At 44.1% G+C, this 18,444-nt stretch overlaps 1 protein-coding gene across 3 annotated transcripts in view; it reads left to right on the forward strand.

Annotated features, from left to right (window-relative positions):
* The window catches only part of ATG5 (autophagy related 5), a 52,538-nt gene extending 35,575 nt beyond the window's left edge, over positions 1-16,963 (forward strand). For all 3 annotated transcript variants that reach the window (XM_077302958.1, XM_077302949.1, XM_077302965.1), the window contains exons 7-8: positions 6,396-6,513; positions 16,484-16,963. In XM_077302958.1, the coding sequence (XP_077159073.1) occupies positions 6,396-6,513; positions 16,484-16,617 (252 nt within the window). In that variant the 3' untranslated portion in view covers positions 16,618-16,963. The remainder of the gene's footprint in view (positions 1-6,395; positions 6,514-16,483) is intronic.
* Positions 16,964-18,444: the final 1,481 nt, after the last annotated feature.

Raw genomic sequence — 18,444 nt, forward strand, 5'->3', positions numbered from 1 at the left:
TGTTGTCCTGAGTAGTTGTAGTGTCCCTGAATTAATTTTGCCTCATTTTTATAACTCTTATTCTGTTTCCATAAGTGTTTTCGGGGGGAGGGAGTTGCTCTGGGTTTCCTCCAGTATAATCCAAGAACTTGGCCAGTGATGGTCAGTTATATACCTTGCCTGCTCCAAGGCGGAAAGGAGCAGAAGGGAAGGAATAGTGTGTGGGAAGGGAGAGATCCTTGAAAAGGCGCCCCATGTGTGGCAAAGCATGTACAGCCCCGCCTCTTTTCATGAACCAGCTGGTTTCTTTGGCTTGGTCTGCTGCCTTGAAATTTAGGTTGTCCTTTATCTAAATTTTTTCTTATTCTTTTGAAGTGGTTTCCATCTGATACTTTTGTGAGTTCTTGCAGCCTGGTAGTAGATATAAAAAAACATTGATTTGGATTTTGTTGTTTTATTTGTCTGAGATTAGGCTTAAAGAAGGCTGTATTTTAGTGACATGGCAATTAAAAATTTTAGATTGGCAATTTATGTGAGAAGCTAGATGTGTTTGGGTTTTCTACCTTCAGTCCTTTTTGTTGTCAGGGATTGCTTACATTTTTCTACAGCTTCTGTTTATCACAGTCTGTATTACACATTTTAAAATGTTGCCAGTGCTGAGCTGTATGGCAGATTGTTTGATTCTCTGCATGCCCTCTGAGATAGAATCATAGAGTTGGAAGGGACCTCCAGGGTCATCTAAGTCCAACTCCCTGCAGAATGTGGGAACTTGACAACTACCTGCCCACCACTGTGACCCCAATTCCATGCCCAGATGATGCCTCCCCCCCAAAGAAGAAGAAAAACTGCCCCAGAATCTCTGGCCTGGAAGAAATTTGCCTTTTGAACCCAAAGAGCAATAGGCACTTCCCTGGGCATGCAAGAAAGGGCAACAAGAGCCAAGCACCGACAAAATCCCTTCTGCCCACCCATTTACAATCAGCTTAAATTAACAGAATCAGCATCCTGGTGGTCCCTGGCCCCAAGGAAGCCCACTTGACCTCAACCCTGGCCAGAGCTTTCTCCATTCTGCCCCCCACCTGGTGGAACGAGCTCCCAGAGGAGATCAGGGCCCTGACAGAACCTAAACAGTTCCACAGGGCCTGCAAAAGGGAGCTCCTCCTCCAGGCATTTGGTTGAGGTAGACCAAACCACCGCTTCCAGTTGGCCCTCAAGCTCCCCCCCTCTACGACCAACATTAATCGGTTGTCCACAGGGTCCAGTAAGAGATGAGCCGAGGCTCTTACAATTTCTATTTTATGGTATTATTGTTATGATCTTGTTAAATTATTATTGTTATAATGTTACTGCTGTTACTGTTACCAGTTACCATGTGTTAATTGTATCCTTCCCTTGGGGAGGGTGGTATATAAATAAAATAAATAATAAAATAAATTCTGTCAGCATTTTTGTCTAGCCTCTGGTTAAAAACTTCCAAAGAAGGAAAATCCACCACTTCTTGAGGAAGCCTGTTCCCCCAAGGAACTGCTCTAATTGTCAGGAACTTCTGGATGTTTAGCCGAAAATTCTTTTGAATTAATTTCAATTCATTGGTTCTAGTCCAACTGTTGGGAGCAGCAGGAAAGAACTTTGCTCCGTCTGTGTGACAGCCCTTCAATTACTTGAAAGCTATCATATCACTTCTTAGTCATCTTCTCTCCTGGCTTAACAGACCAAGCTCTCTTAACCTTTCCTCGTACGTTTTGGTCTCCAAACCCCTCTGTATGCATTCCAGTTTGAATATATCCTTCTTCAATTGTGGTGCCCAAAACTGAACACGGTACTCAAGTGAAATCTAACCAGAGCAGAGTAAAGTGGTACCATCACCTTGTGCGATCTGGACACTTCTTTTGATACAGCCCCAAATTCCATTTGCATTTTTAGCCACCAAATCACAGTGCTGACTCATGTTCAGTGTATGATCTACTAAGTACCCTAGATCCTTTTTGCACATACTACTGCCAAGACATATCTCCCCTATCCTATCCTATAATGATTCATTTGATTTTTCCTACCTAAAGGCCGAACTTTACATTTATTGCTATTGAAATTCATTTTAGCCCAAGTTTCCCAATTGGCAGAAACTGTTACACAGTTTTTCCTTCCAGCTTTACATTAAGTTTCTCTGTCACTTTTTTGAAATGGTTTCTGTGAGGACCATCTCTTAAATCTCCTGTCATAAAATGATAGGAATGTCACTCATGCCATTTTTGGTAGCTTTTAAAATTTGCACAAACATTTTTAATAGTGAACTTTTAAAATCTCCAGTGGATTTTCCTTCTTTAAATACTGGGTGCTTATTTTGTGGCTCCTTTGAACATTTTCAGACTAAATGTAGTTTTATTATCTATGAAATATAACATTATTTGGTAATCCCTTGGGCTTTTAGGCCTTTTAATTTTTCGGAATCTTAGGTGTCTATAAGCCTTGTGCTCCGTAGATACCCCTAAACTGGGCATTTTGGTGTGACACAACTCTTCAGGTGGAATATCTTTGCCTTATTTCTTCTCCTAGCCTCCCAGTCCTTTTCACCTTGCATGATAATGCCAGAATCCCAGTAGTAGTAGTAGTAGTAATTTGGTTTCAGGAAATTATAGCAGAAAGATGCTCCAGTATCCATTACCACGGGTATCTCCAGTAATACAAACGAAGTACGTGGGCAGATGTAAAGTTGAGTATAAGTCCATTGGCTTTAGTTCTTAAGAGAGCCAGTTTGGTGTAGTGGTTAGGAGCGCGGACTTCTAATCTGGCATGCCAGGTTTGATTCTGCGCTCCCCCCACATGCCCCCAGCTGGGTGACCTTGGGCTCGCCACGGCACTGATAAAACTGTTCTGACCGAGCAGGAATATCAGGGCTCTCTCAGCCTCACCCACCCCACAGGGTGTCTGTTGTGGGGAGAGGAATGGGAAGACGACTGTAAGCCGCTTTGAGCCTCCTTTGGGTAGGGAAAAGCGGCATATAAGAACCAACTCTTCTTCTTCTTCTTCTTCTTCTTCTTCTTCTTCTTCTTCTTCTTCTTCTTCTTCTTCTTCTTCTTCTTCTTCTTCTTCTTCTTCTTCTTCTTCTTCTTCTTCTTCTTCTTCTTCTTCTTCTTCTTCCTTCTTCCTTCTTCCTTCTTCCTTCTTCCTTCTTCCTTCTTCCTTCTTCCTTCTTCCTTCTTCCTTCTTCCTTCTTTCTTCTTTCTTCTTCTTCTTCTTCTTCTTCTTCTTCTTCAGAATGCTAATTTGTGTGTTATAGGTTTTTTCATGTTATGATTATAATGTTCAGTGGCTTAAAATCTGTAATGTTTTTCAAAAATCAATATTTCTTCAATTTAGCTGTGAACAAATTGTGCTATTTAATTATAGTTCATCATGTGCTACTTTCATTGTGCTGTTTTGAACAATAACACCTCTGCAAGTCTTAAACTATAGATCGGTGGTCCCCAACCACCGGGCCATGGCCCGGTGCCGGGCCATGGCCCGGTGCCGGGCCGTGCTCCCTCTCCCCGCCCCCCCCCCCCAGTAAGAAACTTCCCAGGCTGCAAGCCAATCGGCCGCAAAAGCGGCCCGGCAAGCTTCTTTTTGTGGGGGGAGGGAGAGGGAAGCAGTGCCGCACATGTGTGTTTGCGCTGTGCGCGGCTGCAAACGCGCATGCCCGGCCATGATTGCCCAACCGTGCATGCGCGGCTGGGCAATCGCCCTCCCCGCCGCCGTCGGTCCACAGCCTGAAGGTTGCGGACCACTGCTGTAGCTTTCAGTCTACATCCAGTGTTTGCCACTACAATTCTTCTAAATGAGCAGTGTGTCCCTACCTTAGACACAAAATCTGAATGCTAGGTCTTCCATCTACTTGCCATTGGGTCCAGGAGACAATAAATGCTTTGTAATTAGTAGCCTTCCTTAAAGAAAGCAGTTGTGACAGCTCTACTGAAGAAGCAGTCCTAGATCTAAAACAGCTCAACAACTGTCACCTGATAGCACATAGTCTTATTAAGGAAAGGATTCAAGTGGGTGGTGGCTAACCAACTCCAGGCTTTCAGTACACATTCAAAGTTTGATTTTGGGAATTCACATTATGCTGTCACAATGATAGAAGAACAAGAGAGTATGACCCAGGGGGTTATTTTGGGATATTTCAGTGGCTTTTTCTGACACCGTTGATGGTGGTGTTGGCCCTGTCTACCAGAGCAGCGGTCCGCAACCTTTCTGCGGCCGTGGACTGCTGTGATGGGGTGGCGGGAAAGGGTGACCCAGGGCCCTGTGCACGCACGGAGGCCCCAGCGCAAATGCGCATGTGTGTACTTGCCGTGCATGCACGTTTGCGTCCGGCGGGGTGCAAATACACGCAGCTACGCATGCGCAAAGCTGCCACACATGCACGTTTGCAGTCCCGCAGGACACAAACACGCATGCGCGTTTGTGCCACTGGCATGCCGGCAGGCACGGCTCCCTCTCCCCGCCCCTCCAGGCCGCAAGCAAATTGGCTGACGAAGTGGCCAATTAGCTTGTGGCTCGGCCGATTTGCTCGCGGACTAGCGAGCTTCTCACTGCGGGGGGGGGGCGGGAAGAGGGAGTTGCGGCCCGGTGCTGAGGCCTTCGCAGCCCGGCACTGGGCCACGGCCCGGGGGTTGGGGGCCACTGATTTATGCTATAGTGTTCCTCAGAGCAGAGTGTCATTCTGCCCTATTCTTTTCATCATATACATGAAGCTGCTTGGTGAAGTCACCCAGAAATTTTTAGCGAAGTTTTGGTAGTGTGCAGATAACACCCAGTTTTACTTTTCCTTATCTGAGTCAGATTAATTAGTTAATGTGCTGAAACTAGGCATGCAAAGTGATAATGGTCTTAATGAAAATAAACAACCTAAATCCAGAATAAGGTGAAATATGATGGTCAGTGATGTCAAAGAATTAAGAGTCAACTTGTCCTAGATTGCATTTCAGTTCTCCCAAAGGAACAGGTTTAAAACTTGAGGGTGGTGTTGTATCCCATTTTGCAGATATAAGCACTCTGGCTCATACCATCTCTTTGGTAACACCTTCAGTTGGTATGCCAACTGCACCCTTCCTTGAAAAGCAGGACTTTGCCATAATTACACCTGCTCTGATCACATCTTAGTTAAATTATGGTTGTGCATTCTCTATGGGGCTGCCTTTGAAAATGGTGTGGAAGTCTCAATGCAAAATGCATCAGCCTAGTTATTACCTTTTAAAACCTTTGACTATTTGGGATCAACGTCTCTAAAGAACTTCCTACTGCTGCAACCCTACTCAGGAATTAATTTTTCTCTGAAATCCTGCTGCTGCTTCCTTTCTTATGAACAACAACAGAAAGGGTCTTTTCAGTTGTGTCATCCCATTTACTGAGTGCTCTCATCAGTTGGTATCAGATTTTATAAAATTTGGTGCTCAGTAAAGACTTATTTGTCCAGGTACTTTGAATTTATACTTTTATTTTGGATTGATTTTAAAAACATAGTATCTTATATTGTGTAAATCAGTGATCCTCAACCTGCGGGCTGCAGCCCGGTGCCGGGCCGCGAAGGCCATGGCGCCGGGCCGCGGCTCCCTCTCCCCGCCCCCCCCGCAGTAAAAAACTTCCCAGGCCGCAAGCTTGCGGCCCGGGAAGCTTCTTACTGCAGGAGGGCGGGGAGAGGGAATCAGGGCCGTGCCCGCGCATCGCGCATGCGCGAATGCGCCATGCACGGCCGAAATCATGCACGCGCGGCACTTTTGCGCATGCCCTGCCGGTCCCCAGCCTCAGAAAGGTTGGGGAACACTGGTGTAAATCATCTTTTTTGTAAATTATATTGGTGCTGGGCATATACTGTTTAGAGCTAAAAAAAGAGAGTGTCTCATTTGAATGTTGATTTTTAGATCTCTTCCTCAACACACCAGAGCCTTAAAATATCAACATCCACTAAAGGTAAAGGTATCCCCTGTGCAAGCACCGAGTCATGTCTGACCCTTGGGGTGACGCCCTCTAGCGTTTTCTTGGCAGACTCAATACGGGATAGTTTGCCAGTGCCTTCCCCAGTCATTACCGTTTACCCCCCAGCAAGCTGGGTACTCATTTTACCGACCTCGGAAGGATGGAAGGCTGAGTCAACCTTGAGCCGGCTGCTGGGATTGAACTCCCAGACTCATGGGCAAAGCTGTCAGACGGCTGCCTTACCACTCTGTTCCACAAGAGGCTCTCAACATTCACTATTTCTCAATAAATATGTGGAGGTTGCAGAAGGGTAGGATTAGAGGACTTACGATAACTGTTACATTGCCTATCGCAAGAATCCCCTGGAGGCTTAATATTGTAGATATTTATAACCTGAAAGTGATGTAGCTTGTTGATGCTGTGAGGTAAAGTGACCTCTTTCTAATGTTCTCTATTATTGCCAGGCAACAACCGAGCAACCTTTTATACAGAAGCTTTTCCGTCCTGTTGCAGCAGATGGACAGCTAAAAACTCTGGGAGATCTCCTAAAAGAAGTTTGTCCTACTGCTATTAATCCTGAAGGTACTGTATAAAATACACCTACTTCCTCATTTGTAGTCACTTCATTTTTTCTTAACTTTCATAACCTTTTAAAACCAGATTGTCTTGAAAAATAATTGCTGAGATAAAAAATGAGTAAAAACATAATCATTTTGAAAACTTTTTAATATAATGTAGATGTAGAAATCCTGTATTTGTTTAAATGTAAAATTGTACCATAGAATCATAGAATAATAGAGTTGGAAAGGGACCTCATGGGTCATCTAGTCCAACCCCCTGCACCATGCAGGACACTTACATCCCAATCGCTCATCTACTGTAACCTGCCACCCCAGTCCTCATGTGGTAGGTGAAATAACTACAGTCATTGAACTGAGCCATCTCAGACTCTGGCAGTTTTTTGAGCGTCCAGTTCTTCCTCTGTTAGAGGTGTACGGGGTAGATCTTTATTAGGTGGTGAAATGTAATGGCTGCTTATTTCTTTTGTCCTCTTCCATATGATAATTTTTCACTTCATTTCAAATGGTAGAACAAATAACAAGCCACCCTACTTCTTTACTCTTGCCATCCCATTTTTCTATTTTTTTAAAAAGTGGGTTTAGTATGGTATACTTCCCCACTCCCCTCTGACCACCTTGTACAAGCTTGAGGTCAACATTCTGAGGGGACAAAGCCATTGTAGCTTTTCATTTATAGAATGAGACCAGGGATTGGCAGTTTTTCAAGCTACGGTGCTATTTTTGACCCTGAAATGCAATAATCCTATCATTGGGGATGGATAGGCTGGATGCTGGGTCGTATGCTGACATATGGAGGTCTCACTGGTTAAAGTGTATGCTGTAGTGCCTGCAAGAAGGAACTCTTCTGCTGGGCTACTAGTTGAAGCCAGTTCAGAAGAATATGAAGAATACAGACCTTCCCCACTGCAACGCAATAGCTCATTGCCTGCCCCAATCAGAAGAACTATTGGGGGTCACCAGCCACTTGGTACATTAACCAGTTATTGTAATCCACTGTTTTGACTGAGTTTAATTGTATAGCAATTTTAACATTGTTGTAAACTGTCCTGAGATGGCTGTGCTGATGTGGGGGGTGGGGATTGGGGTCTAGAAATTCAATAATAAGTAAGCAAGTAATGGAGGAACTCTGGAAACTTTCGTAGCATGTCCCTAAACAAGAAGCAAAATTCCCTTCACTTTCCTTTTACCACCACTATCCTCTTCCTTGACACCACTGCATTCATCCCCCCCTCCCCCTAGCAGGTTTTCCCTCTGTTCAGCTATTTTATTTTAGTGGGGGAAGTCATCCAGACTGATTGGGTCATGCCTCTGCACATTTAACTAGGGCCCTCCCGATTGGGCCCTCCGCTTGTCAGTCCAGCCCCAAACAGCCAATCGTGCGGCTGCTGATTGGCTGTTTGGCCCGGCAAGCACCAATTGGGAGGTGCAAAGTGCCTCCCAACCCGCCTCACCCCCCACAAGAGCAAACCTTCGCCCCATGGCGGCCATTCGTCTGCTGGCCACCGAGAAGGAAGGTAGGCCCTTAGCCCCCTGCCGCCTCGCGGACCCCGGGGCCTGGGGAGCCTTTAGCCTTGGGGGGGGGGAGAGGAAAAAGCCTTCCCTGGGGCCTGGGGAACCTTTAGCCTTGGGGTTGGGGGAGGAAAAAGCCTCCCCAGCCCCCGGGGAGCCTTTTTCCCAGTGGGGGGGAGGGAAAAGCCTCCCCAGGCCTCGGGGAGGCACAGAGCCGGCAATAGCCTTCCCCGGGGCCTGGGGAGGCTTTTTCCCTGTGGGGGGGGGAGGGAAAAGCCCTCCACGGTGCCTGGGAACCGTTTTTCCCTAGGAGGAGGTTTGGGGGGGCCCAGCCTTCCCACCCGCCCAGGCAGCACTGCCAGGGCGGTTAGGAACGGCTAGCGCCCGCTGTATTTTTTTTACAGTGGACTTAATTACTAGTATATCAATAAAAAAGCAAATATAACAGCAGCACTGTAGCAGCACTGCAAGAACCCTTTAAAAAAGTGAGCAAGAAGGAAAAGCCACAAAGAGCACTTCTCTGAGTCCAGTGGAGACAAGCCATGGAGTTGGGAGCCTAGATCGGAGTTGCCATGGCAATACAGGCCAAGTGGGTGAACCCCATGGCAAACAGGAAAAGGAAATAGGTGATGGAGAGACCATCTCCTCCCCTCCCGAAATGTTTGAGTGAAGGCAGTGGCATCTACAGTGGAGCTGCTGGTCTGGGGAGGAGGCAGAAGTACAAGGCCAAGGTCATTAACCCTTTCAACTACCCAGTAGAAGATAATTCAAGATAATTCAACCTCCTCCATGACAGCCAATCTAGACACGAGAATTGTTATAAAACTGATAAAAATACAGACAGCATTGCCATTTCCTGAACATTATGACAAAATTATGAAAGTGGAATGGGCCACTCTCAGAGGCAGGAGCTTCCTCACTTCACTGGCAAAGAAGATCTATACTCTACCTAAAGAGGCAGTGCTTCCAAAGGACTGGGAAAATGCATTGAAAGGACTCCATGGACAGGAAGAACGAGGCAGCACTCAAAAAAGTGCATGAAACCGCATCACTAGTGATATTATCCGACTTCTCCAAGGCCGTAATAATCTGGGCTGACAATCTTATCCAGAACTCAGGTCCCAGTCCTTGTAATCTGCAAAGGGTGCATTTTCGATACATCATAGGATGCAATCCAATTTACAGCCAGAACACAAGTGGCAATCATCATGATAAGATGCAACATCTGGCTCAGGCATTGGAAAGTAAACACTCTGAAGGAGCAACCTGCCAGCTGAGAAATTCACAGGCAGACTGCTGTTCAGTGAGTCCAACCTTGACATGTGGAAATAAAAGAAAAGAAGGCAATACCATCCTCCTGTATGGCAAAAGGTGGAGATCCCAAGAAAAGACCCTTCCACTCCTTTTGCTATTTCAGACCATCAGCTACAGGAAGAAAAACCAAGGGATATAGGGAATTATTATTATTATTATTATTATTATTATTATTATTATTATTATTATTATTATTATTTTAGATTTATTTCCCGCCTCTCCCGACAGGCTCGAGGCGGGTCACAACAATTAACCCCATTAAAATTCCCATTAAAACATCAATCTACTAACATGATGGCTAAAAATCCCATCCCTCCCCCAATTATCAAAGAGGTGAAGAGGAAAGGATGGGGGAGTAGCGTACACTCCAACTCCTGGGGGAGGGAGCGATGTCCCTGATTCGCTGACCCCAGCCTCAACCATAGACCTGGTGGAAGAGCTCCGTTTTACAGGCCCTGCAGAATGCTGACAAATCCCACAGGGCCCGCAGATCACCCGGGAGCTCATTCCACCAGGTAGGTGGAACCGGATCCAGGCAGCACTTGGCAGCCAATGCAGCTGCCTCAGCACCGGTTGGATGTGGGCTCTCCAAGATGTTCCAGTGAGGACCCTGGCAGCTGCATTTTGCACCAGCTGTAGTTTCCGGGTCACGGACAAGGGTAGGCCTGCATAGAGTGAGTTACAGAAATCTATTTTGGAGGTGACTGTTGCATGTATCACTGTGGCCAAGTGGTCGGGGGACAGGTAGGGCGCTAGTAGCTGGGCCTGGCGAAGATTGAAAAATGCCTGGCCTGCTGTTCTCCTGACCTGAGCCTCCATAGTCAGGGAGGCATCAATAGTCACACCGATATTCCTAGCATGGGGCACGATGGTAAGTTGCACCCCTGTTAGGGTGGGTAGACGCGCTGCCTGTTCCCGCCCCCTTCCCCCCAGCCACAGGACCTCCGTCTTGGAGGGGTTGAGTTTCAGGCGACTCTGCTCGAACCATTCAGACACTGCTTCCAAACATCTGGCAAATGGTTCTGGGGGAGAGTCCGGTTGGCCGTCCATTAGGAGATAGAGCTGGGTGTCATCAGCGTACTGATGGCAACCCAGCCCAAAGCTCCGTACCAGCTGGGCCAGAGGGCACATCAAGATGTTAAACAATATGGAGGAGAGGACTGCACCCTGAGGGACCCCGCAAGGGAGTCTATAGGGCCGCGAGAACTCTTCCCCCACAGCAACCCTCTGGGACCGGTTCTGGAGGAAAGAGCGTATCCAGCACAGGCTGTGCCCCGTATCCCCATACCGGCCAGGCAATGGACCAGTAGTTTGTGGTCCACGATGTCAAAGGCTGCCAATAGGTCAAAAAGGACCAACACGGCTGACCCGCCTCTATCCAGCTGGCGACGGAGGTCATCCAGCAGGGCGACCAAAACAGTCTCCACCCCGTGGCCAGGGCGGAAGCTAGACTGATATGGATCAAGTGCCGAAGTTTCTTCCAAGAATGCCAGGAGCTGGTCCGCTGCAGCCCTCTCCACCACCTTGCCCAGGAACGCTAAGTGTGACACTGGGCGGTCGTTAGCAGGATCCAGCGTGTCCAGCGATGGTTTCTTCAGGAGAGGCCGAACCACCGCCTCCTTGAGCCACTCAATTCAGGTCATTCAAATACAGACCGAGAACCAACTACTTGCCAACCTTTAGACAGGAGAAAATTCCTGTCAAGAAAATCTCTGCCTGATACCCAGATAGGGAGCAGACTCAGTTCTTCATAGAGAACTGGAAAAAGTCAAAAATGGACAAATGGCTTCTTTCAGTATTATCATAGGGTTACAGGGTAGAACTCATTTTGCACCTCTCCTGCAGCTTTGTACCATCTATGGTCTCAAGATGTCGACAACAATTTTAGAAAGAACAATCCTACATGTGGTAGAAATTGGCACTCTAGAGGAAATGCCTGAGTATCAATTCAAGGGCATTTATTCGATCTTCTTTGTGATACCAAAGAGATCGAGGGTCTGGAGACCAGTTTTGAACCTCAGGGTACTCAACAACTGGGTCAGGAAATGGACATTCCAAGTGGAATCTCTCTACCACATACTACAAGCCATTCAAAAGGTCAACATCCTAACATCTCAGACTCTCAGGGAGGCTTGTCTGCATATCATCATCAGGAAACCAGGAGGTTCATGCATTTCTACCACTGAGGACATTTCCAGTATAAGGTCCTATCCTTTGGTCTTTCATTGGCATCACATATCTTCACAAAAGTTATGGTAGCCCTCATAGCTCAGATGAGACAGTTAGGGATCCACATCTACCAGTATCTGGACAGCATGCTAATATGGACATGGGACACTGCAGTGGCAAGGAGTTCCATGGGCAAGGCGATCAGAAGAACACGGATTCTTGATCAACAGTCCAAAAAGCCACCTGGTCAGTTTTGGTGTACTTTCTGTGGAAGAACACTTGCATAATTTTATGGTTGGGGTCACCACAACATGAGGAACTGTATTAAAGGATCATATCATTAGGGAGTTTGAGAACCACTGCACTAAGACAAGGGACTAATTTAAATCATATTTCCTTTTCTTCTGGCATTCCATGCAAAACTGGATTATTCAGAGGAGTTTTTTTATATTGATATGCTTTGTTAAAGTGGCAGAGACTGTTGACTGTACTGCTGTGTTTAGTATCTATTGCTATAAGTCTGATACTACTCTAATTTTTTTTTGCATCATTTAGAATGCCATGGTAATGAGCATGCTTTGTTTCAGCTCTGTTTTCAGATTCTTGCAACCCATATCCCTTTGCATTGTATATTAGATATTCCATCCTGTTGATTGTATTGGCTTCTATTGTGTGTAATCTGCTTGGTATGACTGTGAGAGAGATGATCTCTAAATAACATAAATAAAATTTTCCTATTTTATTAATGCTTTTACTATACAAGCATGCATACTATGTTGTCTGTATAACTACAACTGTTTGCAACTAGGTAAGCTTTCTACAATCCAGGAGCATAAATCAAAATTTTGATTCATGCCAGTTTTCGTTTATGTTAAGAAATGTGTCTTCTTAGGGAAATAGTTGTGAAATTAAGGATTTCTGCTTGTGCATTCTTCCCCCCCCCCCCCGTAGAGCCTTTGTATATGGTGTCCTCAAGCTTGTCTCAGTGATTGTGTTGGTGTCAGATCTGACATATGCAAGTGTAAGGGGATGAAGAATGCTATTCTCACACCTGGCTTCTGTAGTGATAACTTAATAAGTCCTTGGGTACTTTGGAAGTTAGGTAGCTTTGTTTTGTGTGTTGGACTTCTTCACTCAACGTATATACTCGCATATAAGCCAACCCTCATATAAGCCGTGGCACCTAATTTTACAACAAAATCTGGGCAAACTGATTGACTCTCATATAAGCTGAGGGTGGGAAATGCAACAGTAAGTTAAATGTTTTTGAATACTTATTTCAAAGAAAAAACAGTAAACTAACTCTGAAAGTGCAAAAGAGAGCCAGCAAGCCAGAGCAGAACAACAATACCTGAAGTTGACAACCTACTACAGCAAGTACAACAGCTACCAAACTGGGAGAATGGACTACTCTAACTACAATTGCAGTGCCCCCCCAGAACAAAACACTGAAATAAAGAACTCTAAAACTCAACACTGAAAGAAAGAACTATAAAAATCAACTTTTAAGCGAAACACAACCCCAAGAAGAAAAGGCAAACAAGAAGAAATAAACATTAGGAGAAACAGTAAATCCCAAATCACCCCCAAAACCCACCCCACCCCACCCACAGAAACCAAAATAATAGTTTGGAAGAAGTGAAGGCAAAAGGGGGAAAAAAGTCCCTCAGTCAAACCGTTGCTGTCCTACAAGCAGCCAGAGCAAGCAAGCTTCAACTTGCAGGAGGCTTGCAGAAGCAATGTAACGATTGGCTGGGAGCAGGCTGTTATTTTAATTACCGTATATACCCGCATATAAGCAGAGGAACACTTTTTCAGGGTGAATATTGTGCTGAAAAACATGAGTATATACGGTAATTATTTCACCATATGGACACCAACCGTCCTAAAAATATTACCTTTCTTGCCATAGGCTGATACAATGAGAAGTCAAGAAATACAATTTTAGAGTGATTGACATATGAAGGATTCTTCCTGTAGTGACTTTGGGCACAGCGGATATTCAGATAATGACATTTTCAATGGTGTGCCAGAAGCTGATGAGAAATATGAAGCCATCTTACTATAGGCTGGGGTAACAAAGTCAGCATAGCAAGCTCCCATCCTCCCTGGTGACTTCTTTATTCATTTGAAAAAGGACTGTCATTTATCTTTTACTTGGGGCATATGCTGCCACTACAAGTTCACACCAAATGGTAGCATATCTTCTGCTTTCAATTTTTCAGCTTTTTGTGTGGCCAAATTTAGTGAATATTTGATCCTTGATTCTCTAAAAATTGTGTCAACAGTTGCTGATGTTGTGTAACTCATTATGACTTGACCATTTATTTTCACCGGGCAGAAGCCCGGAAGAAGTTTGAGGGTTTGTATTTCTGAACAGCACTTCCCTTCTGTTTGTGATCACAGGATAAAAGCTCTCTAGGCGTATATATGTACTTTTTTACTGCTACATCATGTAGTGTGCTCTTAAGATTGAGATCTCATTCCCCAGGAAGCATTTTCTGCTTAAGATTAATTGCCCTTTTAAAGTCTGTGTTTGATGTATTTCTTTGGCGGACTATATCCTGACTCAGTTTAACCCTCTTTGACCTGACCCCACTGAGTATTACCGCCATGGCTGAGGCAGAAACCCTTCAACATGATGTATGCAGTACAGATTCCAAGCCTGTGGTTCTTTGGAACTTGGATTCAATTAGCTGGGGTTTTTTTTTTTTTTTTTTTGCTGATTCACACAAGTAAAAATTGTCTTTTCAAATGTCTGTATTTCAGTGCAAAGCCAGGTGACTATTCCTAGTGGCATTATATACCATAATATTTTTACTGACTCTGTTCAGTCAACTAGAGAAAATGTATAAAAGAATCATTTTAATTTGTCTCTATCAGTGATAGTAGAAGAACATTACTCTACCTTCCAATACTTTTGGCTCAAATTTCTAGATTTGGACAACATAAAATGAGCTATTATGGTCCTTCTTTGTCCTTGTTTGCAATGATACAGCCTCAATATTCAACGTAAAATATGTGTTCTGCTGTATATTTCGTATGATAAATCTGTTGAATCTGCATGAAAATGGCCCTATGTAATCAGTTTTTACTTCTTTAAACTCTGACCCTAAATGCTGAGGAAGTCCAGTAAGTTGCCTGGGTGTGCCATGTGAAACTGTTTCCATGCAGGTGCATTTTAAACAAGACGCCCTTGGTGTTTCTTAGAACTATAAATCAGGCCTGGCGTGAGGTTGTATGAAACCTCTCTCCCAAGTTTAATTTATGTTTCAGTCTTTTGTTGTAACTGCCACCAATTTCTCATCTTTAATCAATGTGTTCACTTTCCCCCCAAAAGAACAGAGGAGTAGCTTTCTAAATTTACAGGAGTTGTTAAATGCTCAAGCTTAAGTTAGCAGTCATGGACAAGAACATTCTAATATCAGATTTGTTTGTTTATTTTTTATTATGTCAATTTTTTATGCCACCCCTCTTGGACTAGCCATCTCATGGTGGTGAACAATATTTAAATATACAATAACAATAAAAGTTACAATTATTAAATCCATGAAGAGCATCTGAAAATTAAAACCATAAATTAGGCAGATATCAGCACTGACAGAAAATGACCGTGATTGTAAAGATGGTAATGTTGTTTGCAAGATGTTACTAGGAGGCAGAAGTCAAGAGGGGGGCAGGTTAGGGGACAATTCATTTATATGAAGATTGTTCGACTGTTCATGGCCTCAACCATTAGCCCAGTGGAAGAGCTCTGATTCTCAGGCCCTGTGGAACTAGACAAGTTCCAGCAGGGCTTTGATCTCCACGGGAACTTGTTCTACTAGGCAGGATCTGGGGCCAAGAAGGCCCAGGGATCCTTAGCTGATTGGTATTACTAGAACACTCTCTGTGGAAAGTATGTAGGCATGTATACTTTGGGATTGTCATTATGGCTCTTGATTCTGCTTTTTTTTAAGTAGCGACTTGAAAGCTCTCCACACCCCACCAAACTTCTACTGTCTTCATTCCTTCTTCAAAGGTGCATCTTTTTATGCAAACACTGCCTAAGACTACTGCACATGCCTTCTGTCTTCCTTTGGAAACCCGCAACCTTTACTGTTGATAGGCAGATATGAATAAAATTGTATTTGCAGAACTGTTTAATGTCACTCAGTCCTGTTAGTATACCATATTCCCTAGTGGTTCCATTATCACCCCTCCCCCATTTATGATCTCCTGCCTTCATTTTATATTGAGGTATTAAATTTGTAATGTGAACCATATTTACCGGAAAATAGTAAGTAAATATTAAGGAGCCTCTTGTGGTGCAGAGTGGTAAGCAGCAGAAATGCTGTCTGAAGCTGTCTGCCCATGGAGTTCGATCCCAGCAGCCGGCTCAAGGTTGACTCAGCCTTCCATCCTTCCGAGGTCGGTAAAATGAGTACCCAGCTTGCTGGGGGGTAAAATGGTAATGACTGGGGAAGGGAATGGCAAACCACCCTGTATTGAGTCTGCCATGAAAACGCTGGAGGTCGTCACCCCAAGGGTCAGACATGACTCGGTGCTTGCACAGGGGATAACTTTACCTTTACTTATTAAGGAAATCCAAGTGAATTTCTTGTAGGATGCTTCCCTACTTAACAACAGTTATGACTTGTATAACATAAAGAAGCGTCCATTTATAGCTGCTTTAAGCTAGAATTGGTAAAAGTTTTTTTGGGGGGGGGGGATATGTACTGTATATGGAAATGTCCGTGGTGCTGCACTATGACAATTTTAGCATTAACCTTCCTTTTTAGAATTTTATGGATTCCAGTCTGCTACATTCTGTGCCAGTTTCTTACTGCTTATGCAGTTAATTGTGCCATAGCAATGTGATGATCTGTTTGGGAAACCAAGGATTCTAAAGAATTTCACTGTGTAATGAAACAATGCTTGTTTGAAGCCTGTCTTAATCTGTAAATGTCTAATTAGTGATCTGTCTTTCTTGGAATTAGATGGTGAAAAGAACCAAGTAGTGATTCATGGAATAGAACCAATGTTGGAGACACCAGTACAATGGCTAAGTGAGCATATGAGTTACCCTGATAATTTTCTGCACATCAGCGTCCTTCCCCAACCTGTAGATTGAAGTGTTGGCTTGAGTGTATGATGATCACTCTCTGATTGGAACTACAAAGTCAACTTATAACTTCTATCAGGCATGGTAGAAACAACTTGACCAGAAAACTTTCCTGCTGCATATTAAACAGGCAGAAAGGTTCTGTCATCAGAGATCAGGAATTGGACTGGCCGTATTTTGCATCTCCCGTGATTTTCTCCACTGCTGCTATTTCAACTGTGACATGAGAAACTTTATACGAAATTCATCTTCTCTTTTCTTGTTAAAATAATATAGTTGAAAGCATGGAAAATGTGGAAGTATGTGCCACTTTGTATTTCTTACTAATCAATAAACAAGGATATTTTCTAACGTTTCAGTGGGGTTTTTGTTCCTTGAAGAGTGAATCCTCGTTTAGTCTAGAAAATTAAGCAAGTAAGTCTTTTTGTTAACTTGTGGGACCTCTGTATAAAAGATTTCTGCATGAGAAAGGCATTTGGGTGCTTGGGAAGTATGGGGGAAGATCTTATTTCATCAGCTCCTTCTGTGAGCTTTTATGCTGGGTCCAACCCAATGTGTCAGGCTCCTGTGTTGCATTACTGATATATTGCTATTGGAGAATTGTAATGTCTGCCTTATCAAGAAAGCATTCACAGTATGATGTATCACAATCTATTGTTGACTTTTAAATTTTACAAGTAAGTCCAAGAAAATATTAAACTAATAATGGATCTTATACCTAACACTGCATTATATGCAAAGATTTCTCTCTTGCCCAACAGTTAACATAGAATGCCTGGGTTTGGTTCCTTAAGAACTGATTGGAGGTAAAAGTGTGACTTAAAACATGCCTTCTGATAATGATTTTTCCTCCTTCCCAAGAGGCTCCCCTTCTGTCTGTTAAAATTAATTTGCCAGGAGATGCTGTGTTTAAAAACTTGTCATGAAACAGCAGAGTGATGCAATACTGTTTTTGCCATGAATCGAGAGGTGCAAGTGCACTTTCAGAAAGAACTTGGGTGTATAATTAATCACTGACAGACTGAAACTGAGCGCCCTACATCCCTTCGTTTAAAAAACAAAACAGAGTCTTGCTAGAGGGAACTGATGGAGGGAGCTGAGAACCTGAGGAGTTCGTCCTATGTCAGTTTCACTTTCAAAACTTCTAGAAGGAGGATATGGAAGAAGGCTAAAGCAGATGAGTCCGTTGTGTGTTGTGCTTGTGTCTCCCCACCATTGCCACTATGAAGTCATGTCAGATGTGGAAGAGACCCCCATACCCACTGAACCATGTTGTTTACTAGTTGATTTTGAGACCCTCGCTACCTCTCAATGGCTATGGGGAATGACTTTTTAAAATGGGCTTGGAATGCTACCCTGGGTGGGGGGGCTCCTGCCTCCCCCACCTGAAGAAGTGTAATTTTATTTGGTGAGAAACTGCTGTTTTACAGACCACCGTGGGGGGAGCGGGACCAGTAGGCAGTGCTATATAACATAGTTTGGGGGTAGTGAGTCACATAAGAACAAAGGGATAAAATAAAGAGGAAGTAAAGTAACCAAAGAGAGCAGACAATAGGGGGGGAAACAAAATATGAAAAAAAAATAATGCAAGAGAGCATGCACAGAGTGGCATGTCAGTGGCAGGCTAAGACTGTCTTCACTCCTCAAACTTTGGCAGGATGGATGGATTGGAGGGAAGTAGAATGTGCTGGAGAAAGAAATGGAGAAGCACCCAGGATCAGGACCAGTGACTGTGAACCACACAGAGGAGACCCTGATCACAGAACGCAGCGCCTGTACACATCATTTAAGTGGTGATTGAAAAGCAATACAAAATATAATCAATCAACCAGTAAG

This window comes from Paroedura picta, chromosome 1 (genome assembly GCF_049243985.1).
Source record: "Paroedura picta isolate Pp20150507F chromosome 1, Ppicta_v3.0, whole genome shotgun sequence".
NCBI classification, from domain to species: Eukaryota; Metazoa; Chordata; class Lepidosauria; order Squamata; family Gekkonidae; genus Paroedura; species Paroedura picta.